Source organism: Colletotrichum phormii (assembly GCF_030913505.1).
Source record: "Colletotrichum phormii strain CBS 102054 chromosome Unknown BDP81scaffold_13, whole genome shotgun sequence".
NCBI classification, from domain to species: Eukaryota; Fungi; Ascomycota; class Sordariomycetes; order Glomerellales; family Glomerellaceae; genus Colletotrichum; species Colletotrichum phormii.
In genome coordinates, this window is record NW_026851455.1 from 1,165,560 (window position 1) to 1,190,706 (window position 25,147).

The 25,147-nt window shown below is 56.2% G+C and overlaps 6 protein-coding genes across 6 annotated transcripts; 2 read left to right on the forward strand and 4 right to left on the reverse strand.

The window, feature by feature from the left end:
* Nucleotides 1-81: 81 nt before the first annotated feature.
* Nucleotides 82-5,867, reverse strand: BDP81DRAFT_48190 (class V chitin synthase). Its single transcript, XM_060594982.1, has 3 exons — nucleotides 5,479-5,867; nucleotides 1,746-5,426; nucleotides 82-1,701 (listed from the first exon to the last, which is right to left on the reverse strand). Exons 1-3 carry the CDS (start codon nucleotides 5,775-5,777, stop codon nucleotides 324-326), a joined length of 5,358 nt encoding a protein of 1,785 aa, XP_060443903.1. The 5' UTR covers nucleotides 5,778-5,867; the 3' UTR covers nucleotides 82-323.
* A 2,709-nt stretch (nucleotides 5,868-8,576) lies between these two features.
* Nucleotides 8,577-9,172, forward strand: BDP81DRAFT_431283 (uncharacterized protein). Its single transcript, XM_060590668.1, has one exon. The coding sequence runs from the start codon at nucleotides 8,671-8,673 to the stop codon at nucleotides 8,854-8,856; it is 186 nt and encodes a 61-aa protein (XP_060443904.1). The 5' UTR covers nucleotides 8,577-8,670; the 3' UTR covers nucleotides 8,857-9,172.
* Nucleotides 9,173-10,913: 1,741 nt separating this feature from the next.
* On the forward strand, nucleotides 10,914-16,611 carry BDP81DRAFT_322588 (chitin synthase; the record flags this gene model as incomplete). The annotated part of the gene is made up of 3 exons (XM_060584711.1): nucleotides 10,914-11,224; nucleotides 11,274-16,531; nucleotides 16,580-16,611. The coding sequence occupies 3 exons, from the start codon at nucleotides 10,914-10,916 to the stop codon at nucleotides 16,609-16,611; spliced, it is 5,601 nt and encodes a 1,866-aa protein (XP_060443905.1).
* Nucleotides 16,612-16,874: 263 nt separating this feature from the next.
* Nucleotides 16,875-18,377, reverse strand: BDP81DRAFT_451021 (glutathione S-transferase; the record flags this gene model as incomplete). The annotated part of the gene is made up of 7 exons (XM_060592592.1): nucleotides 16,875-17,120; nucleotides 17,173-17,197; nucleotides 17,251-17,519; nucleotides 17,586-17,806; nucleotides 17,925-18,012; nucleotides 18,119-18,277; nucleotides 18,375-18,377. The coding sequence occupies 7 exons, from the start codon at nucleotides 18,375-18,377 to the stop codon at nucleotides 16,875-16,877; spliced, it is 1,011 nt and encodes a 336-aa protein (XP_060443906.1).
* A 637-nt stretch (nucleotides 18,378-19,014) lies between these two features.
* BDP81DRAFT_407700 (ubiquitin-activating enzyme E1) lies at nucleotides 19,015-22,804 on the reverse strand. Its single transcript, XM_060589026.1, has 4 exons — nucleotides 22,410-22,804; nucleotides 21,966-22,342; nucleotides 19,932-21,921; nucleotides 19,015-19,883 (listed from the first exon to the last, which is right to left on the reverse strand). Exons 1-4 carry the CDS (start codon nucleotides 22,413-22,415, stop codon nucleotides 19,146-19,148), a joined length of 3,111 nt encoding a protein of 1,036 aa, XP_060443907.1. The 5' UTR covers nucleotides 22,416-22,804; the 3' UTR covers nucleotides 19,015-19,145.
* Nucleotides 22,805-23,914: 1,110 nt separating this feature from the next.
* BDP81DRAFT_431290 (peptidyl-prolyl cis-trans isomerase fkr-3) lies at nucleotides 23,915-24,965 on the reverse strand. Its single transcript, XM_060590669.1, has 5 exons — nucleotides 24,609-24,965; nucleotides 24,462-24,526; nucleotides 24,270-24,330; nucleotides 24,144-24,164; nucleotides 23,915-24,057 (listed from the first exon to the last, which is right to left on the reverse strand). The coding sequence occupies exons 1-5, from the start codon at nucleotides 24,731-24,733 to the stop codon at nucleotides 24,012-24,014; spliced, it is 318 nt and encodes a 105-aa protein (XP_060443908.1). The 5' UTR covers nucleotides 24,734-24,965; the 3' UTR covers nucleotides 23,915-24,011.
* Between the last annotated feature and the right edge of the window lie 182 nt (nucleotides 24,966-25,147).

Sequence of the window (25,147 nt, forward strand, 5' to 3'; positions counted from 1 at the left end):
CTTTGCAGCCTTCGTATTCGTAGACGAATTAGCAGAATTGGCAGAATTAAAAACAAATTCACACGATCCATGACAAGATTTGGTATCTCATACAGATTAATTTGAACTACTAGGAGATGTATTATCCGGTGGAAGCCATCCGCAATGTGTTGCCGAAAAACTAAGATATGCCCCCAAACAGTAAAAAGAAGCATGATAAACAAGATTTGTATCCAAGACATGTCCGTATCACAACGCCCCGAGTTTTTTTAGATGCCCTCATTATACGACAGAGATGAAAGCTGGCCGTGTTATGTACGATTGCTGTCAGGTGCATGCATTCCTTACATGTTGGCCAGCTCGTTGTCAATCTGTCTGTCCATAAACGTCCTCCTCTCGCCGACGAGTCCCGTCTGCAGCCTCTGCTCGACGAGAGCGCGCACCTGCTTCTTGGTCACCGTGTCGAGGTCGACCTCGCGCAGGACGCCCTGGATGGCATCAATAATCATGCCATCGTCGGGGCCTTGCATGTTGCCGCGCTGGAAGTCGAATGACGACGTCGACTGCGCGGCGCCGGCCTGCTGGCGGTTGATGCCGAGGGCCGACTGGGAGCGGTTATTACCGACGCCCAAGCCGGGGGAGACGCTGGCCTGGCCGCGGAGGTTGGAGACACTCGGGCGGCTGCTGGGGAAGTCCTGGAAGGGCGTCTGGCCGCGGCCAATGTCATGGGCGCCGAGCGAGACCATGGACCGGCGGTTGCCCATGTGCTGGTCGTGGTGGTAGGGGCTCGTGGCGCCCGAGGCGCGCGCCATGCCGCCAAAGGGCGCGGGGGACTGGGGCGGGACGTAGTGGTTGTTGCGGTTCATGCCGGTGAGGACGGAGCCCTGGCGGACGGACGAGTAGACGGAGCGGATCTCGTCCATTTCGTACTGGTCGTCGTAGCCCATGTCGGCCTTCTCCATGTAGCCGCCGCGGCGGCCGGGGAGGTTGTTCATCATGGCGTAGTCGTCCCAGCGCTGGAGGGGGATGCTGCGGGGGTCGAAGCCTTCGTCGTCGACGGCGATGAGCTTCTTCATGCCCTTTTCTCCAATGACGATGCGCGTGTTACCCCACGAGAAGTTGTCCTGGTTCCAGAAGGAGTAGATGGGGAGGGCAAAGTTGTAGATGGGGAAGGCGAGAATGTAGATGATCATCCATCCGATGTGTTGCCACTGCCGTTTCAGGATAAAGATGAGGGCTTGGAGACCGTACACGGCGGCGAGCATAATGATGGAAATCATGGGGAATTGTCCGGTCCCACTGGCCACGAGGTAGATGAGGTAGCCGAGGTAGAAGGTCGTCGCCGGGAGAATAATGGTACCAAAGAGGTCGACAAAGACGATGAAGCGCATACTGAAGCAGCAGAAACCGCACATATCCTTGAGCTTCATCAGCTCAAACAGGTTGTGGATAGTGGAGTTGATCCAACGACGACGTTGGGACAGCAGAACGCTCCAGGACTCGGGGGCGGCAGTCTGGCAGTACGCGTCGGGGATGAACTTGAACTTCATGGACGGGTAGTACTTGGTCATCAGCGTCGTGAGATAACGATCCTCACCAAGGGACAGCAGGTTCTTCTTGTGGAGGGTGTCGACATCACACACGGCGTAGTCGCGGATGATGTTGTCGGCGATGATGAGCGGCTTGCCCTTGTCGACGGTGCGCAGACGGTACATTGTGAAACTGACTGGTTAGCTTGATTCTGATGAAGGATTCAGGGTACATACCATCCGGGCAAACAGGTGACGGATCCGAAGAGAGACTCGAAAGCCTTGGCCAGGTTGTGGGAGATGAAGTACTCGTAGACTTGAATCATGGTCCACCAGGTCTTGTCGTCATTTTGCAGACCAGTCTCGCCACAGATACCGGCAATCTTGGCGTCGTTGGCACAGGCGGAAACCAGTCTGTTGAGCGAGTCTTCCCGGACACAGGTATCGGCGTCAATCATCATCAGGTATTCGTACAACTCGGGGTCCACGCCGATGATGTTGTTGATCTGGTGGAACATTTCCAGCTCGAGCGGGGACATGGGGGAACGGTGGTGGACGCGGTTGAGGAAGCTCATCAGCAGGATCTGGGAGTCACGCTTGCCTCTGTTACCGGGCTTGGCCTTGCTCTGCTCCGATTCCTTGCCGCACTTGACGATGACGAGGTAGGGGACGACGTTGCCCTCAAATTCGTACAGACCAGAGTAAACCTTGCCGTAGTTGAGTTGCTCGCTGCCCGTGCCGACAGACTTGAAGGGCAACGCGGGCGGGTCAACCTTGGGGTCAACGCCGAGGATATCCAGGACAATCTTGGGAGTAGGACGATCGTTGCCTTCACCGACAATGACACCATCGCAAATGACGCAGATGAGCTTGCGCTTATTGTCGTACTGGAGGGCCGTCAAAGAGTCGAGCGCTTTCCGCAGCGAGTCTTCGCCTTCGGTATAGGCCGGCACCTGGCAAATGACAAACTTGTCTTGCGGAGCGGGACGACGCTTGGAACCAAACTGCAGGGCAGCCAAGAACTTGATGAGAATGACGGCGCAAAGGATAATGGTCATTGCCAACATGATGTAGTTGTTGGTCTGGCACCTGGCGGAGTAACGGAAGTCTGGAATGCCCACGTAGAACAGATTCTTGGCGCAGTTGAGACTGTTCTGGACGCTGGTGTTCTCGGTCGTGTTGCTGGCGGCGGCCTTGATGATGGAGTTCCAGTTGTCGGTGATGTCTTCGCCGGGGTTGTTCTCGACAGCGCTCATCATCTTGGTGTTGAGGAACTTGTACGTGTCGACCTGCTTGAAGACGTCCTGGGTGTGGTAGTAGTTGGTGAAGTCGTAGACGCCGCCGTTGTAAATCACCCACATGTGGCTGTTGTCTTGGCCGTCCGACTTGACGTCGCTCTTGTCCCAGACGAGGTCGCCCTTGTAGAACTCCTTCATGCGGGGCAACAGCTTCTTGCTGTACCAATCGGTGTCACCAAGCGCGCTCGTGCGGTCGTCGGCCAAAGAGCCAGACTTGTGGACACCAATGGTGTACTCGGGGGTGTTGTTGGCCTGGAGGGTGGTGGATGAGGCGATTCCGAGACCGGGGCACACCAGAGTGAGAGGGGGCGGGAAGTAGTCGTCCATGTTCAATCCGGCGAATTGGATCATGTTGGCCTTGGTCGTCTCAATGTTGGTGTCAGAGTGTTGCGTCTTCCAGAACTTGGAGACATCGTACACACCACCGCGGAAGCTGACGTAGTAATCAGTCTCGCCCTGGTGGGTGCCGACTTCGGTGCTATCCCAGGCCTTGTCAAAGTTGGGACACAGGAGCTTGCCGAAACCAATAATCCAGAAAACAATGGCAGCGTTGATGAGCACGATGAACCAGACGAGGGTGAACTTTTCGCGCCAGGCCATGCGCACATCGGGACGCTTCATGCGGCCAATGACGCGCAGCGCAGGCGAAGGGATCCAAAAGGTCCAGAACCAGACAATGACAACCCAGAGGCGGCGGTCCTTGTCCATGGACTTCTCCTCGACGTGCTTGCCATCAGCAATCTCGGGATCCATCTGACCGACAAACTCGCCCTCGTTGTTGTAAAAGACTTGGCCCTTGTAGCTATCACCCTTGGTGCCGAGACCGTAGTCTCCGTTCTGGACGGTGCGCATGCCCGAGGGAGCGACAGAGGGCGCACGCATCGCGGCATTGTGGGCGAGGGTGTGTTGGGAGAGGTTGCCCTGGCTGGCGTTGCGCTGGTGGGCAATGAGGTGATCACGGCTACCGTTGGGCGTCGTGTCCAGCATGGGCGTCGGAAAGTAGCCGCTGCCGTTTGCCGAGTAGCCAGACTCCAAGTTGTTCACCCCCAGCACGTTGCCCATGCCGGGGAGGTTGTTGTCGAGGGGCTTCATGTCGAGCATGCTCTCCGCCTCCCACCAAGCGCTCTCACGTGTCCACACACGCTCCTTGCCAACGACGACCTCGCCGTTGGTCCATCCGCGCTCGAGAATCCACGTCTCGATGCCCTCGCGGCCGTCCTGGCAGCCCAGGGCAGCGTATCGCTGGACAAACTCGTCGATATCGAAATCGGCGGTGAAGTCCAGGTTCTTGTTCCGCCTGTTGGCCCACTCGGGCAGCCTCCAGGAACGAAGTTGGCGAGAAACCGTGCCGGCTGACCAGGCCGAGTTCACTGAAGGCAGAGCAGCCAAGCTGGCGGGAGAGTCGTCGGTTGGGTGGATCGAGAGGTGGTACCACACACGGCTGGAGCTGAGGAGCGACGAGAGCTCAAGACGTCCAGCAAGCCCCAGGTTGATACCTTGGCCGGAAACCGGGAAGAGCAGCTTCTTGAGGAATGCGTCATCGTCGGCGGAGTGTCCAATCTTTTCGAGGACCTCTTCACGCTTTTCGAGGGCGTGCTGGCGGTCTTTGCCAGCGGCGCCCGACATGATGCCAAGCTCGTGGCCGACTTCCGCAATGGCCGTCTGCATCTCACGCACGACGGTGCTGCCGGCAGGAGAAGCCTCAATGCCGTCGGCAATCATCTCAGAGTTGATGCCCACGGTGTCGTCAAAGATACCACGCATGGCCAACGCCTTGCCCAGGGTTGGGTCAGGGACGTCCACGATGGTGATGCAGACGGTGTCGCCGTCACCGTGGGACGTGGGCGTGCGGGCACCACCTGCAATGGACTCGGTACCGTCTCTGATACGTGCCGATTGCGCAGAAATCGCCTCGTTGGCCTTGGAGATGACCCAGTCGACCAATGCCTCGTACAGACCGCCAACCAACGTTGACCGGTCCTGCGTTGTGCACTGCGTGGCGAGGGTCTCGGGGTCCATACCCAGCAAGCCGCTCACATCCTCGCAGATTTCGTCAAAGACGTCCTCGTCCAGGTTGTAGTCGAGGGTGTCGCCGAGCTTGAGCAGGCCGGCAAGGGTAGAGATGAGGTTACGGTAAGCAGAGCCCTTGATACCAATGTCCTTGAGGGCGGTTCTAAAGTCATCGGCGGCAGCGGCATCATCAGCGGTGGGGAGGTAGGATGGCGGGTCGTAGGTGCCGGATCTCGCGAGCAAGGCATAGCTGGAGGCAGGCTTGAGACCCAAAAACTCTCTCTCGGCGGGCGTCGAGACCGAAGTCAACAGGTAGTAGAAGACGTCAAAGGCGCGGTAACCCGGTTCGGATGGGATGTTGAGCAAGCCCTTGGCGGTATCGATACCACCCTGGGACAGGGCGATGGCGGCTCCCTGGAAGTTACCGGCCAGGTTGAGCGTCAAAGTGACGCCGAGGGCAGACTGTCTGGAAGTGGAGGGGTTGTAGGGGGTGGAACATCTCAGGAAAGGTTGGATGGCCTCGAGTGACCTGTAGACGGATGACGGGATGTTGAGCGGGAGAGATGAGAGGAACGGCGTGAGGACGGAGGGGCTCGATGTGTGGAGGGAACTGTGCAGCGTTAGCAATTGTTGCCAGTCGATTGTGTGAACTCAAGGCCTACCCAAGAATGATGCAGCCATCCTCAGCACGGCGGCGAGCATGTTCCCATGCTCTGGCACCGAGGGTAGGGTCTATGGTGCCTCCTGTCCTTCCATCCGGTCCGGTCTGTGCCGCGGTAAGCCATGTGTTGACGACAAGGCTGGTGCCGGCGTCCAGCTTGAAGGGCTGGTTCGACAGGTAGATGTTGTGAATGGCGTTGAGAAGGGTCGTGGTGGAAAACTGCGAGGGTTGTTGGCCGGCACGAGGACCTCCCATGCCCTCGGAGGCCACCGAGTACATGGACATTCGACCGCTCGCCATGGTGATGGGATTGGGTTCGTGATGTCCGGCGCGGACAAACACGTCGAGGGACGAGACGCTATTCGGAGTCGGTGGTATTGTCCAAGGTAAACAAGACGATGAGGTCTAACGAACGGGACTCAATGGGTACGAAGCTGGGGCGAGGAAGTCGTTGAACGAAGCGAGTGTCTAGAAGGGTGTGATGATTAAGGTAGTAGGTAGAAAAAAGAGGCGTAATATTTCCTGCACGATTTGTCGACTGAGCAACGCGGCTTTGGTGGTGTCTGATGAAGCTGCAGCCGGATTCTCTCCCTTTCTTTCTCCTCTCTTGCAAAACGCAAACACGGCGATCAACAAGCAAAGGCAAAAAATTAAAAGGAAGAGGATGTAACGAATTAGCGATAGAGTAGGCAGACCACCAAAACGAGTGAGGCGTCTGTATAGGAAAGGAGGTTTGAGAGGAATAAGGGCTGAATAGTCTCTTGGACACTTTCAAAGTTGAGTGTCGAGTTAGAAGAAAGTGGCGAGCGAAAGGGGGGGAGACACCCAGAGACAGAGAATGACCTATTTTCTCTACTCCGTACACAGTCCCGGAGTGTCTGGCAAACGAGCGTCCGCTAATAGGTAAGGTAGCTAAAAGGCACAGGCGGCAGACAAGGCGAAGACCTGGAGCGTGGGTCTCGTAATGATGGATAAGAAGATGCTTCTTTTCGTGCTGTCCGAGGTACCGCTCTCACGAACACAGTAGGAATAGATACCTAAGTCGAGGGATCATCAACACACCACCAGTTTCTGTAGCCTTCAGAGCATGTCCAAAAATACAGTACGGATTCGAGCGCTTGTGTGTGTGCATTGTTCCTCTCCCTCCCTTCTCTTCTCTGGGCTTCCTTGTCTTGACCCCTGAACTGGGGCTAGTGAGACGGACCAAAGACGCATAGTCTCAGTCCAGAGGCCCCCGGCCAAATTTTTGCCATCAGAAGGGGAACCCTGGCGACGTTGCCGTCAAGCTCGGGTCCCTAAACTTAGCCCGACCGCATGTGCCTTGCACCATGGTGGACTACCTGGAGCTGACTGAATCGAGGATCGGCCGACTGCTTCACGACGGACGCTGACTTTGAGGCTGGAGCTGACCTGATGCTCAGAGCTGTAAGCTGTAGGCTGTAGCAACCTCGTCAGTATGGAACACCAGGACGAGGCTTGGCTCCATCGATACTTGAACAGAGACAGAGGTGCAACACGGCCAAAACCAAACTCGAACCCAAAGGAAAACGACGTGGATCCAAGTGCCAACCACCCCCGGTGATCAGGACCCAGCTAGCAAGGCCCCCAAGAGCCCGTCTCCACGAGTCCACAGTCGTCAGTCGCGCATCCTGTGGTGGCCAACGAGAGCCCCGGCTAGCCTGGCAATGACTGTAGATCTGGCCGCGGGCAGTCCTTTTCTTGGAACAAATACGAGCCATGGGGATGAGAGTCGGCCCACCCATCCGATCGCACCGCAATGCTTTGGTACATCAAATGCCACTGTTGCTCACTGCTGAGAGAGGAAGTGCATGCCGATGCGAGAGCGGGTGTCTTCCAAGCGTGTGAAAGGCCAAGCAGGATTTCGCGTTCATGCTGGCAATGGCATCACGGCGTGCTGCAGCGCAAAGGCTGTTGTGTAGTATTATTGTGCTCCCCTGGATGTTGTCTAGCAGTGCCGGTATATCGGATCCACGCAGGTGCAGCTATTGACTCGGTCATGGCGACCGTGATGGATGTGTATTGTTATCATGCATAAGCTTTTAAGCACAACGTCGTAAGCGTCCGAGTTGACTGCAATGTGGGATGTTTGGTGGCGGGTGCAGCAACCCTCGCGGCAGACTAATGGAGCTGTGCAGCTGTTCTCTATTTCGTACACATGGACAGGTGGTGGGCCGTGCATCTTGGTGTTGTTCGTATCGAAGCACTGAGAGCGTCGCTGTTGTTGTCGTCAAGTGCCGCTGACAGGGCCACCTTAAGCGGAGCCGCGACGGCGGGTGCGAGACGAGTGTGGCCGACCTGGAGACTTTGTGTGTTCGTGTCTGATGCTGACAGCATGATCATGGAACCTGAGCCATTGGTCAGCGGAGAGGAGAGGGTCGGATTTGGCTTGGCCGAATGAAGAGCGCGTCCAAGTTGAGTGGTTGGTCTTGGGGACTGTGGTAATGGTGTGGTTGGTGGTTGGTTTGAATGACTGGCATGATGGAGTCTCGGCGTGAGGCTGTGCTCTTGAGCGCCGCATTGTTGTTTTTTCCTACATGGAGTATGTGAGTGTGCAATTTTTATGTTCCCGCCAAACACAGGGTTTTCTGCTTTACCTTGATTTATGGACACACGCTATGCCCACAAGGAACCATGAGCCCCATTATCATGTGCTGCAGGTCTTTTTTTGGACCTTTTAGCGGCCGATGGGAACTCGCCGGCTGCTTCCAGATCCAATGGATTGATCCCCATGCTTCTCGGTTTTGCTTCTGCAATCTGCATCGGTGCCCCCTTTTTCTCCGTTCCTTGCTGAATTTTCTCTGGTGGTTCACTGGTTCTTCATCGAATGTCGCCCTGCATTGTCCAGCCTCCGGGAGTGAAATCAAGACTGCAATTGTCAAGAACAAGATGGATGATTGAGTGTCGTTGATGACCAAGGTACGTTCCCTCGGATCCGCCAGCACCGACACCCCGGGGAACGCGGCTGCACAATTAATCCGCACTGTTCGCACTGTACGTACATGTACCTCTCGGAAGTACCTCCCGTCCCATCCACAACGTCCACAATTCTCTTCTCTAATTGAGACGACGACAATTCGAGGTAATCAGCCCGCCTCCTCCACGTCTGCCGCCCCGGACCACCAGGGACATCCGCGGCTTGGACCGTCTGCCGCCTGCCATCCTAACATCATGGATGAACCGCAGAACAATCCTGCCCGCCCGTCCTCATCAATCATGCATCATGCTCGATATCCAAACTCTAACGCTTGCCTTACCGGGCACCGCTGTAAAGTGCTGTCGACAGTGTCCCAGGAACACTCAGCCACAGCCGTATAAACAAAGAATTCTGCGAGACCCGAACCACATTGTCCCGGAATAGGGATGAGACGCAATTACATTCAGCATTCCTCGAGACGCCGGGTCAACAGCATCATTGATGACAACATTTCTCTCCACGCACCGGACCGATCAGCCAATCTCGCCCGGGCGGAGTCGACCCGTCTACTCTCCCTTGGGCCATCACAGGATCTGAGAAAAGGGAAGCCGATCTTCAGGCACTGGCCGCTGCCCGCTGGAACGCAACGGCCTCAGCGTCTGTGGTCACTGGTCGCTTGTTTCCTTCTTTCATGGCATTATATCAGCGCTCCCATCGGCTGGCATGGATGCATGGCACCCAATCCCCGCCGTCCGTTTGCTGCGCCCATCGGGACGAGAGTCTAGCGGCGCGCTGGAAACCGTCGGCCAGCGCCAACACGGCGCCGTCGAGTGTGAGATGATCCATCATGGCGCCCCGATGCCAGCAGGTCACCGCCAAGAGACACCCGTAGCACAGCAGCTGTGTGCTGAAGTTCAAGCTGGGCCGCAATCTCTGTCCAAGGTACCGGTATTCGCGGAGAAGCACAATGTTGGGGCGCCACCGCACCAATCCGTCCGCTAACAGCCACCACAAGGTTTAGGGATTGTTGAACAGACTTCCGGCGGAGCGGACCTTGAACTGTTGTTTCGACCACTTTTTCGCCTCTGATTCTGCGATTCGATGCCGGGCAAATACCTGTTGAGCAAAAAGGCAGTTGTTGTTCTCTTGGCATCAACTCGGGATTGGGAGAGAAGCGAAATGCGCATCGTGGTGCGAGACGCGTGCATTCTTCATGCTGGACGTGCCAACTCAGCATTCTCAGCACCACTGGCACTCGCCCCTGGTACCGAAGCCCGCTCAATGTTGTCACAGCCAGGCTGCCAAGTCGCGTCTTCAAGGTTTATGGGAATATGCGGAGACCACTTCCAGCCTTTGGATCAACCCTTGGAGCGCGGTTATTACCCTGATGATGATCGGTTCTCCTGAATGCACAACTCATCTATCCTTCACAATGATCTGACTGGTATTTATCCAGGCTTCGCTGTTGGCGTCATCCTGAAGATTGTCGACCTTTGCAGAACACCAACAAGCATCATTACACTGAACGTGCTCCATGTCGAACAAGCTCAAAAGACCCCGCACAGAACCGCTGGAAATAGAGGGGAACGCAAGGAATATAGGAGTCCCGCGGAGGAAATGACGGGTACAGGGGAATACAGTGTAATGTGGCTTACGCGATGAGAACCGAGATCAGGGAAAAAAGGAAGGGGAGAAAAATCGAGAAGAAATTCGAGCAGGGGGGGAGGGGTCTGTCAATTTCGTCTTCGCCGGCGACACCCCTCGAGGCCAGTGGCCACTGTCTGCAGCACAAACGGATGGGAGCGAGAGGCAATGCTTCAGGCAGCTGATGTCGACTCCTCGGGCTTCTCAGCAGCCCACAGTGTGTGGGTGATGCTGTGGCACATAGTTCGTATGGACGAGTCGTGCGTCTCGTGTTCGTGTCGCCCGCCGGACCGCTACTCGCGTGAGAGCAGTACTTTCGTACCCAAAGAAAACAATCCCCTTTCCTGGTGCCCGTTGCCGTTGCCCACGCCCCCCCTCCCCCCGGTTACGCCCTCTGGCATCCCTTACCATAGAGAAGAGAGAGTGAGGGAGACAGTCGACGGCGAGAGAGAGAGAGAGCACGAAAAATCGGGACGCACTTGACCTTTGCCAGCACTTTACCAGCGATTACTTCGTTCGTTTTGTGCCTCGAGCTTTTCCCACCTTCAGCCTCGCCATCCCAAATCGCTGCTGTTTCCGACTCCTCGATTCCTCTTCCTCACTTCTCCCTGCACACTCGTTTCCTAGTCTGGCAATTTGTACATCTCCTTTCGTTTGGGTTTCGGCCAATCTCCCTGTTTACCTGCCTACTACTATCACGACTAATCTGAGCTCTTTGACGTTAATCAACATCTCAAGACTCTTCTACACGACCAACATCGACCCCTTTTGACCAAAGCCTCTCGTTCGAACCACCCCGCCATTGACTACACCACGCGTATCTTAAGTCCATCGACGTTGGCGTCGTCGTGCCCAACATGGCGATGAACCTGCCTCCCATCGGTGGGAGCGGCGGAGGCGCTCACACTCAACCTTCTCTACCCTCGCTACCCGCACATTCACAATCAGACACGCAGTTGACGGCACACTTGGCCAGTCGTTTCCATGTGTCGCTGCCGACCGCTCGCCTCTCGTCCCACGCCCTCATCTCTCTCAACACCTACACGTCTTCCTCAAAGGGTCCCGATGGCGGCAAGGAGGGAAGCGCCATGGGCGGTGCCGAGGATATTGCAGACCGGGCCTGGATCAGATTAGGACACAGATCGGAGAACCAATCCGTCGTCTTCCTGTATGTCGATGTTCTGATGATGCTGAAGGCCATAGCTAACCGTGAATAGGGGTGAATCCGGCTCCGGAAAGTCAACCATTCGATCCCACTTCCTGACCGCGTTCCTCGGCAAGTCTTCCACGCCCCTTTCGACCAAGGTCTCTCTGGCCGCCTACGTCTTTGATACCTTGACGACGACCAAGACCGCCACTACACCCACAGCTTCCAAGGCCGGTTTGTTCTACGAGCTGCAGTATGACACGGCCACCACGACCAACCCCGTCCTGATTGGTGCCAAGCTCCTCGACCACAGACTCGAGCGTAGCCGTATCACGGATATCCCGACGGGAGAGCGCAACTTTCATGTTTTGTACTACCTGATGTCCGGCACCAGCGCGGCCGAGAAGGCCCATCTCGGTTTCGAGACGCCATCCGGCGGTCCTCAGAAGAGGTGGAAGTACCTGGGTCACCCCACCCAGCTCAAGGTCGGCATCAACGACACGGAGGGTTTCCAGGTTTTCAAGAATGCCCTCAAGAAGCTCGAGTTCCCTCGCAGCGAGATTGCCGAGATCTGCCAGGTCCTGGCCACGATTCTGCACATTGGCCAGCTCGAGTTCGAGACGACATCGGACACGCAAGCCCAAGGTGACGACAGCGGCGGCTTCTCCCACGAGGGTGCCCAGACTGTCACGGCCGTCAAGAACAAGGATGTGCTCACCATTGTGGCCGCCTTCTTGGGCGTCAGCTCCCAGGATCTGCAGACCACCCTCTCGTACAAGACCAAGATGATTCACAAGGAGAGAGTCACCGTCATGCTGGACCCCGTCGGCGCCCGCTCGCACGCCAACGAGCTAGCCCGCACTCTGTACTCGCTCTTGGTTGCCTACATTGTCGAGTCCATCAACCAGAGAATTTGCGCGCCCGATGACAGTGTGGCCAACACCATTTCCATTATCGATTTCCCCGGCTTCGCCCAGCAAGCGTCCACCCACTCGGCGCTCGACCAGCTGCTCAACAACGCCGCCTGCGAGGCCCTCTACAACCTCACCCTGCAAAACTTCTTCGACCGTAAGGCAGACATGCTGGAGAACGAAGAGGTCAGCGTGGCGGCCACGAGCTACTTTGACAACTCGGACGCCGTCAGGGGTCTGCTCAAGCCTGGAAACGGCTTGCTCAGCATCCTGGACGACCAGACGCGCAGAAACCGCACCGACGTGCAATTCCTCGAGAGTCTGCGCAAGCGCTTCGAGGGCAAGAACCCGGCCATCACCCCCGGCTCCGCCAACACTAGACTGCCCGGAAGCAACTTCTACACCGAGAACACCAACGCCCTCTTCACCGTCAAGCACTTTGCCGGCGAGGTCGACTACCCCGTCAAGGACATCATCGAGGAGAACGGCGAGGTCATTTCCGGCGACTTGCTCAACATGATCAACTCGACCAAGAGCGAGTTCGTCGCCCGGCTCTTTGGCCAGGAGGCCCTCAAGACCGTCACCCACCCCAAGGAGCGGTCGACGGTCATGCAGGCCACCATCAGCTCCAAGCCTACGAGAGCGCCCAGTGTCATGTCCCGCAAGACCACCAGGACCGCTCGCAACCAGCGCAGGATCCAGCAGTATGAGCAGCAGCAGGAGGAGGCTGCACAGGACGAGCTGGACAGACTCAGCGAGGGCAACTCGCAGTCTGGAGGCAACAAGCTGCAGGCTTCCGAGCAGGGCGCCTCTGGTCAATTCCTCGCGTCTCTCGACAACGTCACCAAGTCTGTTGCCGACCCCAGCAGCAACTCCTACTTTGTCTTCTGCCTGAAGCCCAATGACAGACGCATTGCCAACCAGTTTGACAGCAAGTGCGTCCGCACTCAAGTGCAGACGTTTGGTATTGCCGAAATCAGCCAGCGCCTGCGTTCGGCGGATTTCAGTCTGTTCCTCCCCTTTGGCGAGTTCCTCGGTCTCGCCGACTCCGATACCATCCTCGTCGGCACCGAGAGGGAGCGCGTCGAGCTCGTGGTCGAAGACAGGCACTGGCCAGCCAACGAGGTCAGGATCGGATCGACCGGTGTCTTCCTCAGCGAGAGATGCTGGATGGAGGTTGCCCAGCTGTCGGATGGCGCCTCTGCCACTGGCCGCTACGCCCTGCCGTCCGACAACGGCGACGGCATGACTCCCCAGGACACCCCCTTTGCCGCCTCCAAGGAGCGTCTGCTCTCCGCCGGAGGCACTCCCCTCCTGTACGGCGAGAAGGGCAAGAATGGCTACTTTGGCGGCCAGGACGGATCCGATGCCCGATCGGAAGCCGGCGTGTCCGCGTTTGGCGGTGGTGACATGTTCAAGAACCTCGACACCCGAGAGCAGATGGCTGAGCGCGGCAACGAGAAGAACCTCGAGGAGGTTGAGGAGTTCAAGGACAGCCCCAGCCGTAAGCGATGGGTGTTCATGGTCTACCTTATGACCTGGTTCGTCCCGGACATTGCCATCCGCAAGATGGGCCGCATGCCCCGCAAGGACATTCGCGTGGCATGGAGAGAAAAGTTCGCCATCAACATGCTCATCTGGCTCTTCTGTCTCTTTGCCGCCTTCTTCATCATGCTATTCCCTAAGGTCATTTGCCCTACCCAACACGTCTACAGCGCCGAGGAACTGTCCTCCAACGACGGCGTGGACGATGCCTCGGCCTACGTCGCCATTCGCGGCGTGGTCGTTGACCTGGGCGCCTACGCTCCTCGCCACTACCCGCCGTACGTTACCAACAAGCAGCTCAAGGCCTACGCCGGCAAGGACATCAGCACTCTGTTCCCCGTCCAGGTCAACGCCCTGTGCCAGGGCAAGGACGGCTCCGTCGATCCCCACGTCACGCTGGACTACCGCAACACCAACCTGACGGGCTCCGCGCAGCTCACGACGACCGACCTCAACTTCAAGTACCACGACTTCCGCTACTTTACCAACGACAGCCGTCCCGATTGGTACTACGAGCAAATGATTATGCTCAAGTCCAACTACAAGAAGGGAACCGTCGGATACTCGCCCCAGTACGTCAAGACGCTCGCCAACAAACAGCAAAACATTGCCTACATGGGCGGCCGCGTGTACGACCTGACTCAGTACATGAATGGTGGTCTCAAGATGCAAGCCAAGGCGGGCGAGTCGGTTCCCGACGACTCCTCCCTCACCAGCTTCATGGACGACGCCGTCGTGCAGCTGTTCCAGGGCAAGTCGGGTACCGATCTCACGGACCTTTGGGAGAAGCTGTCCCTCGACACCGCCGCCAAGAAGCGCATGAAGACGTGCCTCGACAACTTGTTTTACGTAGGTGACGTTGACACGCGTAACTCGGTCCGCTGCCAGTTTGCCGAGTATCTCGTCCTTGTCATCTCCATTATCCTCTGCGCCATTATCGGTTTCAAGTTCCTGGCCGCGCTGCAATTCAGCGGCAAGAACGTGCCGGAGAACCTCGACAAGTTTGTCATGTGCCAGATTCCCGCCTACACGGAAGACGAGGATGCTCTTCGCCGTGCCATTGATTCCGTGGCGAGAATGCACTACGACGATAAGCGCAAGCTCCTCGTTGTCATCTGCGACGGTATGATTATCGGTCAGGGTAACGACAAGCCGACGCCGCGCATCGTGCTCGACATTTTGGGCGTATCTGATACCGTCGATCCTGAGCCCCTCAGCTTCGAGTCTCTCGGCGAAGGTCAGAAGCAGCACAACATGGGCAAGATCTACTCGGGTCTGTACGAAGTCCAGGGCCACATTGTTCCATTCATGGTTGTCGTCAAGATTGGCAAGCCGTCCGAGGTGTCCCGCCCCGGTAACCGTGGCAAGCGTGATTCTCAAATGGTCCTTATGCGTTTCCTCAACCGCGTCCACTACAACCTGGCAATGAGCCCTCTCGAGCTCGAAATGTACCACCAAATCCGCAACATTATCGGTGTCAACCCGACATTCTACGAGTTCATGTTCCAGATCGATGCCGATACCGTCGTCGCACCCGATTCCGCCACCCGCATGGTCGCCGCCTTTTTGAACGACACCCGTCTCATTGCCGTGTGCGGTGAGACGGCGCTGACCAACGCAAAGGCCTCGTTCGTCACCATGATTCAGGTCTACGAGTACTGGATTTCTCACAACTTGACAAAGGCCTTTGAGAGTCTGTTTGGCAGCGTCACCTGTCTGCCCGGTTGTTTCTCCATGTACCGCATCCGCGCTTCCGAGAGTGGAAAGCCCCTGTTTGTCAGCCGCGAAGTCGTCGAAGCCTACTCAACCATCCGTGTCGACACGCTGCACATGAAGAACCTGCTCCACCTCGGTGAGGATCGATACCTGACGACGCTGCTGCTCAAGTTCCACAACTCGTACAAGACAAAGTACACCAACAGAGCCCACGCCTACACCATTGCGCCCGACTCCTGGTCCGTCTTCCTCTCGCAGAGACGTCGCTGGATCAACTCGACCGTCCACAACCTCATGGAGCTCATTCCCATGTCCCAGCTCTGCGGTTTCTGCTGTTTCTCCATGCGTTTCATCGTGTTTGTCGACTTGCTGTCCACCGTCGTCCAGCCCGTCGTCGTCGCCTACATCATCTACCTGGTTGTTACGGTCGCCATGAACCCCAGCACGGTACCCGTCACGGCTTTCGTCATGCTTGGTGCCATTTACGGTCTGCAGGCCATCATCTTCATCGTTCGCCGCAAGTGGGAGATGATTGGTTGGATGATTCTGTATATCCTCGCCATTCCCGTCTTCAGTTTCGCCCTGCCTCTGTACGCCTTCTGGCACATGGACGACTTCAACTGGGGTAACACCCGTGTCATTGCCGGCGAGGCTGGCAAGAAGATTGTCATCTCCGACGAGGGCAAGTTCGATCCCTCCGTCATCCCCAAGAAGAAGTGGGAGGAGTATCAGGCCGAGCTCTGGGACGCCCAGACGGTCAAGGAGGACGCCCGCTCCGAGGTGTCTGGCTACAGCTACGCCACCAAGGGCCAGGTCCCCGTCTCCGAGTACGGCTACCACAGCCGCCCTGGCTCCATTGCCGGCGGCTACGCACCCCCGAGAGCCCCCGGCATGGGCTACGAGCAGCGCAACCACTCGCGCATGTCTCTCGCCGCCTCGGATGCTGGCGGCAACCGCAACAGCCAGTTTGGCGGTTCGCAGTTCTTCTCCCCCGAGGACATGGTTGGCCTGCCTAGCGACGACGCCCTCCTGGCCGAGATCCGCGAGATATTGCGCACGGCCGACCTGATGACCGTCACGAAGAAGGGTATCAAGCAGGAGCTGGAGCGCCGCTTCGGCGTTCCCCTCGATGCCAAGCGCCAGTACATCAACAGTGGTATGTTTTGCTTTCGTCATTGTTTTAACATTTGCTAACTTGTCACAGCAACCGAGGCACTCTTGTCTGGCCAATTGTGATCAATCTATACCTAATTTAATGCATCATTTCGTGGATATGGGGACACCAAAAGACGGATCTCATTTTTGTTTGACTGGGGGCCCGGGAGGAGCATGTTATTTTGATATATAAAATGGAATTTAGCATAATACTGGATCAAGTCGCCCGGGCAGCCAGACGTTGTATCTTTGGTTTGGGACACCGCATGGCGGATGACTGGAGTTTTAGCATTCAGAGTATATACAGCATTATTACTGAAGACAATTTGCATTATGTGACTAATCTACTTGCTAGCGGCCGGCACCTCCTCATACAGGGGCAGAATGTGCGGCAGAGGGCCGACGGGGCTGATGGAGAAGGGGTTGATCTGGGTGTGGCTCTTTGTGTAGTGCCACTTAATGTGCTCAAACTGCGTCGTGTCCTTGAAGGCCGGCACGTTCCAGTACAGGTTGCGCATCCATTTGTGGATGTGGGGGTACCCGGAACGGATGTCGCGGATATTGCACTTGAAGTGCTGCACGTAGACGGGCTGTTTTGTGTTAGGTGTGCATTGAATACGTGGGATCATGTGGATCACTTACATCAAACCGAATAATCGTCACGTAACTACACCATCTATTAGCGAAACACTTCCAACGAGGAGAGACGAATGCACTCACAGCCTGATATCGGCCTCGGTAATCTCCTTGCCAAAGTAATACGGCCCCTCGGCCGCCGTGGTCTCGAGGTGCGCCTCCGTCTTGTCGAGCGCCTCAAAGAGGGCCGTGACGTTGCGCTCGTAGGCTTCCTGCGTGGTGGCGAAGCCGGACTTGTAGACGCCGTTGTTGATCTCGTCATACGTCCACTGGTTTGCCTCGTCGATTTGGGCGCGGAGGGGTTCCGGGTAGGGGTTGATGGTGCGGTATTTCTCGTCGATGAGGTCGTCGAACTGGGGTGTGTTAGTGGTGTTGCCTCACGGTTCACCACGGATGGATCATGGACCAGAAAGACAAACCTCCGTGTAGAGCATGCGGATAATCTCGCTGCTCTCGTTGCTCACAATCGTCTTGAGCTTGGTGTCGTAGAGGACGGGCACGGTGAAGCGGCCGGCGTACTCGGGCTCCGACTCGAAGTAGAGGTCGCGGACGTGGGTGTAGGACTCGTGGCCCAGGACGGGGTCGGGGACGACGTGGGCTCCGGGGATGTCCTTTTCGTCCTTTGTGACAAAACGCCAGCCTGTGTGTGTTGTTAGTCTTCTTGCTCGCTTTGATTACTTTTACGCCAACGGGAAGCGCGGATGTGTTTCCGGTCTCAGGGACGAGGAGGAGAGGGACACAAAGAGTTGACCACATACCCTTCTCGCCAAGGTGCCAATGAACGACAGAATAGCTAATAAAGTCCTCAAGACCCTTAAGTTGGCGCGTAATCAACGTTCGGCAAGCCTATATACACGTCAGATTTTACTCGTCTTTTTTTGTTCTCATATTCTCGTCGGTGGAGTGGGCGAGAAAAATAACGGAAGGGGACGAAGCACAGAAAAAACCTCACCCAAGGACACGCATAGCTGACGTAGAGATGATACCGCCCCTTTTCAGGCGCAAATTTGGCCCCCTCCTCGCGCGAGATGAAGTTGCGGAACGAGCTCTGCTGGCGCTTGAATTCGCCCGACTTGTCGTTGGGTTTCACCCAGTCTGTGACTTTGCCGGCCTTTTACATCTCCATCGTCAGTGTCTTCATTTTTCATCCATTCTCCATTCTCTAATTCCAGACTCGGGTGGTCAAAGGGAACAAGACGTATACACACCATTTTGGTTGATGCTTTCTGCGTAGCGCTCGTGTGGTACTTTACAGGCACGTTTCTACCTGCCCCAAAACTCGGGATGGATGAGAACACGCGGGTGGGTTGATGTATCTGCAAGTAAGGTATCCTTCGTGTCGTCGACGTGAGAGACCTCGCGAGACGAGTGAGTGCAGGGGTACCGGTGTTCATGAATAACTTTGTCGTCGGAGTTGAAGTTGAAGTTGAAGTTGAAGTTGAAGAAGCGGGGTGTGGGCGGATGGGCTTATTATACGCAAACAATCTAGATAAGGTAGACAAGGGGAACACCACGAGACTCAATTAACCGCGCGGGCAATCCACTTCCCAGAGATCACCCCCAAAGCAGTGGATCCATCTAGCTAATTTCTTGTGCAATTCTCCCATAGACTCTTCCAATCTGCAAATGCAGCTTACAATGTTGACTCGCAGACCCCGCGGCTAAGGTAAGCTAAGGCAGCTTGACGATTCTAAGCAATTGCTAATGGTGACGTAAACCCAGCGCTTCCCCACGCTGAGCCGCCAGCTGCAGGGGTGCTTACAAATGTCTGCGTTAACGGCTGCGGGCTTAGTAACGCAGGCACATACACCGTCGAACCTGACCTCAGTGCAACGCGATCAACACAGGTAACAAATGAAGAGCTCTATTCCATGATCCTATTGCCTATTTGGCTGACCACAATTGCTGGCCATTCTAAAACCCTGCAGCGCTCTAGCCTTAATCCCGGCAAATACCGTCAAGTTCAACCACGGCCCCGCTTACGCCATCTTCATCTTGATGTAGGGAACCTCCACGTCCTCTCCGTCCATGTCCTCAGCCACCATCTCGAAAATAACCTCCTTCTGGTGAGCCGGGACGGGCTTTTTGGACACCGTCTCGACGAGCTGGCTCAGCTTGAGGTTCTGGCGGTCCTTGAGCTTGGCCGGAGGGAAGAAGCTGGCGTACAGCAAGCTGACGCCGGAGCTAAGCATCGAGATGGTCAGGCCCTGCTTCTCAAAGTGCTCCAACAGCTCCTTGAGTGTGATGTCGTTGACCTCGAAACGGTCCCAGATCTTGTCCAGCTTGACGATGCCGTTGGGGCCCTTGAACTCCACCTTGGGGCTGGCAATGGGCTCGCTGAAGCCGAAGAAGGGCAGCGCCAGGTTGATGAAACCGTTCTTGTACTGCTCAATGTCATCCTTGCCATCAATGACCTTGTACAACTCCAAAATCACCAAGCCCGTGACGAGCGCCGTTGTCGTCGCAATCGCCGGGATAATCTTGCCGGCAATGAACTTGGTCTTGTGGCGGTCCGCCTGCTCAATCTTGTAGTTGGCGGCGCGCAGGTTACTGCAGGCCGTGATGAAGTCAATGTGGTGGTTCGAGTCGTCGTCCTTTTCAAAGTCCACAGGCTGCAGTTGGAAGCCGGCAAGCTCGTTAGGCGAAGGGAGGCTGTTGATGAGCTTCTGCAGCTCGTCGTTGTCGTCAAAGGAGCTGCCCGCATCGGCGTTGGGGTCCTAGTCAGGTTAGCATCTTCCGTTTACTTCATAGACCACGCAACTCACAGGATCGCTGTCGTTGGCCTGGATCTTGATACCCTCGGCGGGTGAGAACTCGGGCACGATGATGTTCTCGAGCTCGCGCAGGTAAATGTCCTTGGAGGTGCCGGGCGACTTGATGTTGTAGTTGAAGGCGTGCAGGTTCGCCGCCGCCACGACAAAGGCAAAGTGTGTAGAGTCGTTGGGGTCGAACTTGAGCGGCTCAGGGGCGCGCTTGGGACCAGACCAGAAGGGGGTGCCGGTTGACGTCGTCGAGTCCTTGGGGAAGTTGTGCAGAAGCTGCTGGATCTTGTTGTTGAACTCCTTCTCGAAGAGAATGCGCGCCCAGGCGATACAGTCCTCAAAGGTCCGCGGGCGGTCGGTGGTGAGGTAGTCGCGGAGCGTCTCGAGCGTCAGCTTGGCGCTTCCACCCTGCTTCAACGTGCCCTCAATGTAGTTGGGCTGCGTCAAGTACAGGTTGACCGTGGAAGGGGACGTGACGAAGAGGTTCTCAAACATGTGGTCCTTGGACCACGCAATGGTGTGCTCAATCTTGTTGGGGAAACTCTTCACAGTGCACATGGGGAACTCCTTTTCAGGGGGATCCTGCGACGACGAGTACGACTCGGTAAGATGGGGGAGGACGACCTGGGTGTTGCCCTTGGTTCCGAGCGTACCACTCTCGAGGAGGGGCTTGCGGAAGAAGACACAGCGGCGATCGACGTACGTTCTGGCCTCGACGTTGTCCAGCGCGTTGGTGACGCCGTCGAGGTTTCCCCAGAACGCCTCGTTGAATGTCTCCTCGGTCTCGGGACTAACGCGATCCTTGAGGCACACAATATGGCCGTTCAGATCGGGGTTCATCGCTTGCACGGCCTCGGCAGCGCAGTCGCTCTTCATCTTACCAACATCCTTGGGGCGGAACAGGAATTGACGGTTCAGGTTGCTCTTCTCGATAGAGTCCATGTCAGTGACGGTGATTTGACCCTTGGGGCCGGTTCCGAGACCAATCATGGCCCAGTTCTTGAGCATCTCACAACCAATGGCACCGGCACCCACGAGGAACTGCCGCAGGTTGGCAATCTTCTCCTGGTACTCGCGGCCAAAGACGACAATCTGGCCGTCGTAGCGTGTGCCGAGGGGCTTGCAGAGTTCGGCAGTGCGAGCGGTGCTGGTCGGCAGAGACTCGAGCGAGTCAAAGTACATCCACTGCTGGATAGGCTGGAACTTGCCCGAGACGGCCTTGAGGATTTCCTGCGCCGTGATTCCACCAAACAGGGCGGCCATGGCGTTCAGGTCACCAAGGGACTGGTAACTCAGCTCCTTGAGGAGCTTCTCGTCGAATTCAACCTCGACACCCTCGGCCTTGGCAAACGCCTCGGCGGAGCGCAGAATCACTGTTGCGTCCGTGTCGTCCAGGGGGTTCGGGAAACGGCCCTGGCTCTCCACAAAGGCGTGCAGGGCCTGGAAACCAAGGTGAAGCTGCTGCGGGCGGTCAAACTTTGCAAAGTCTGAAATCATAAACTCGGGCTCCTTGAGGGCGGCAGAGAAGCTCTTGAAGTTGATCTTCTTGGGCATCTTGACCTGCTGGTACAGACCTCCGCGGACGTACTGGCCGAGGCCGGAAACGTCGCCGATTGAAAAGGTATACGGGCCCTTGACTGTAATCTTGCGCGGCTCGCCTCCGTTGAGCTTCTCCATGCCCTCGATTTCTGAAAACGTGACATAGTCGCCGTCCTCGAGGCCGTGGCGGGTCTCGTCGAGAGCCGAAACCAGGCCCTCCTCGTCGATACCCGCGAGGATGCCGGTCAAGGGGGCCTCGCCGGTGGGGTCGATGACGGTGAAGTCGGCGCCGAAATCGCAGAAAATCGAACCGAAAAGACCAAAGGTATCGGCGGCAACAACGTAGATGCCCTTGTGGTGGCAGTAGTCGCCAATCAGCGCCTGCAGCTTCAGCGGGAGACTGGTCAGGACGACGACCTGGTACTTGTCAAACTGGGAGAGGTTCTCGCCCAGGCTGTATCTGTTAGCGTTGCCTCGTGGGAGGGCTTCTAAACTCACCTTGACGACTGGTGGACCTTGACGGGGGTGTATGCGTTCAACTCGGCGACTCTCGGGGCGGTGACCTCGTCTCTCGGCTTGCCCACGTCCTCGGGGTGCAGGAAGAACTGTGAGGACAGGTCGGCGAGGGCGACCAGGCCGGGATCGTAGAGGGTGAGGCTCTTGACGCCGGCAAGGGCAATGTTCTTGGCGATCTCGACACCCAGGCCCTTGAGACCGACAATGAGGACGTTGGAAGCGCCCATGCGCTTCATGGCCTCGTGGCCCAGCACATAGAGCTGGCGACTGTAGAGCGACTCATCGATCTCGGTGGTTCCGACGACGGAGTCGTCGACCTGCATGCGGGTCACCAGGTCGACCTCTGGTAGCTTCTTATCCTGGAGACGTCAAAGGTCAGCGTCGCGATGCGGGGTATGTAGACTGAAAGATACGCGAACAACGTACAGCCATGGTTTTCTTGTTGGGATCAGGTGTCTCCCCGTTGGAGAGTTTGCGCTTCCCCAGCTTGACGATGCCGGACCGGAACGTCGTTTGCTATGACGTGGAGGGAAACACGTGCGGGCGGGACGATGAAGCTTCCAACCCCACCAAACAAAGGCGTGTGTTCGTGTAGTGTGTTCGTATCGTGGAACCAGCGGTCTGGTCGTCTCGTCGTTCGTCAAGGAGAGACTGTCGCTGCGTTTCGTAGAGAGGTAGGAAAAATGCACCAAGCAGAAAAAGTGTCGTAGTTGCAGTTGATGGTGATTGTGCAGGAAGAAGAGCAGCCTCGTTTCCGGTGATGTAAAGGTGGTCGTGGAGCCCGGATGTGGAGGTGTTGACGAGGGGCAGGGGTGCGCCTGGGTTACCTCACGTAAGGCGGGCGATGCAGGTTGGCAGTGGCAGTCACGCCGTAAGGTAAAGGAAAGCTCCACTGGGCGATTTCTAAACATTGCCCCTCAATGCATTCAGTGAGGACTGAGGTACCCAAGACAGCCTCAGCTCTGGCGAAGCCATGTGTCATGTATGCACTGTGTGTACATCAAGATCGCCTGGCTTCAGGGCTGTGGAGATGTACCAGAGCTTGGGGCCTGGCTCGCACTGCCTTGGGGCACTGTGTCTCGTCTTCTCCGAGAATCTACCGAGTTCCATCAGGAGTTGGCCTGGCGATGTTTCCCAAGCTTGGCTGTATGGTTCGAGGGGGGAATCTCAAAATGTAAAGGCTCTTTCTAGTGTTTTTAGGACTATGACTATATGTACAGCGTTGACGTTAATTTGTCCAAGAAAGTCCATCATGGAATGGGAAGGGTTGGAAACTGGACGAAGAATGGAAACAAAACAACGATTAAAGTAGTGTATAAAATCAATCACATCGCCCACCAAGTCAAACAGACTCAACAAGCCCTTAAATCGTAAGCCAGAGCATTGATGATTATCAATCTGACTTTTTCGATGCCAAAAAGTTCACTCTACGTGGGGAATGACCAATATCATGTCGAGACCTCTATTCACCCAGGCAGCGGACATCAGCAAGATTCCTCAATGCGCAGACCCTGACATAAGGTAGTCTCCAGAGAACGTTTTTGCGACATCTCTGCGTAGTATCCGAATGAGTACTCAAACACGATTACGGTGGGATGTTCGCTGGGAAGACTCGATCATGGTACAGGAGAAAATAGGTCACATGAGTAAGCGTATCACCAGCACCGCATGTCGTGTGACGTGGGCTCCTTCTAGACCCAGACATCGTGCATGCGATCCGGCAGCTATACGACACCATAGCATAGTACATCACACTGGGAGCATTGTTATGTGGCAGTTGAAGAGAGTATATTTGGGCCCGAGTATGTTTCCAGTCCTTACGGGACTTGTACTATCCACCCATCCTGCAAAACAGGCCGGGTGTGCCTACTTCATATCATCTCTCCAGCTAACCACTTGCGCGAAACGAAGCAAAGCTTTGATACTTTACTGGACCTTCTTCAGCTCAACGTCGCTGTGGGATGTGGTCAGCAATGTGCTTGCTGATGCAGAGTGCTGCGTTGGCAAGGTCTCCTGCAGGGTCGAAACTTACAAGATGAGGTCGGCGTTGGGGGGAATGTGGCCGGTGAAGCCGCTATTAGATAACAGGATTAGTATCAATTAGTCGTCAAAGAACAGCAGATGCCTAGCATGGCACCGTTGCTGGTGATTATTGCTTACCGCTCGCCGTAGGCGAAGTCACTTTAAAACACACGTTAGCCAGGTTCGTTGTCATGTCGGATCCAGCTGTATAAAGCCAGCCCATTGCCCCGAAACAGAGACTGTAGGGCAGGGAAGGTTCCTTACCTGGTGATGTCGAGAGTGGCCTTCTCACCGACGTTCATCTGGGTGACACCCTCATCCCAGCCTGCGGTCGTGTGTCAGTAAACATCCAGTCCCGCATTGCCAGCTGGTATATCTATTGGAGGAAGCTCGAGGGGAGGGAGAGAGAGAAGGACGGAGAGTAGGGTTCCGCGGGATGTCTCGGTGCAGACGTACCCTTGATGACCTGGCCGACACCAATTCTGGTGACGAAGTCGCCGCGGCCGACGGAGGAGTCGAACCTGGCAATTGAGGAACTCGTTAGCAATTATAGTCCGAATTTACAAAGGCAGAGATGGGTGGTGTAGGGAAAATGTTGCTCACTTGCTGCCCTTGTTGTCGGGCTTGGAGGTATCCTTGAGGAAGCCAGTGTACTCAATGGTGACAGTCTGGCCGGGCTTTGGGATGGCGCCCGATCCGGCCTGGTGAGTCGTCTTGGTAACACCCATTTTATGTGATTTGTGATGTGGTTGGTGTTTGTGTGTTTGGTGATGTTGGTGGGAAAGAATTGCAGAGAAGGAAGCTGAGGGAAGCTACTGCTTTAAAGACAAGGGCAGCAAAAGCAGGTAAAGGGAATCCAAGTGGGGTTCACGGGAGGATGGAGGGGTAAAACCGCAGAGGGCAGTCAGTGGAGGGGGGAAAGGCACGGGGGGGATTGGATGCAGCCTGGCGCTTTAAATAGTTTCGTCACCTTGCGAACCTCAATTCCAAGTGGACGTGGGAAGGGGCAGGCGTGAGGCAAGGGCCAATGTATCTATTACATGTATCTATCTTCTGGGTTATTTGACTGTATGTACTCATAATCAAGGGGATGCCGAACCGAACGAAGCATTGCGACAAGCTGTGAGAACCGGGGGGAAGGT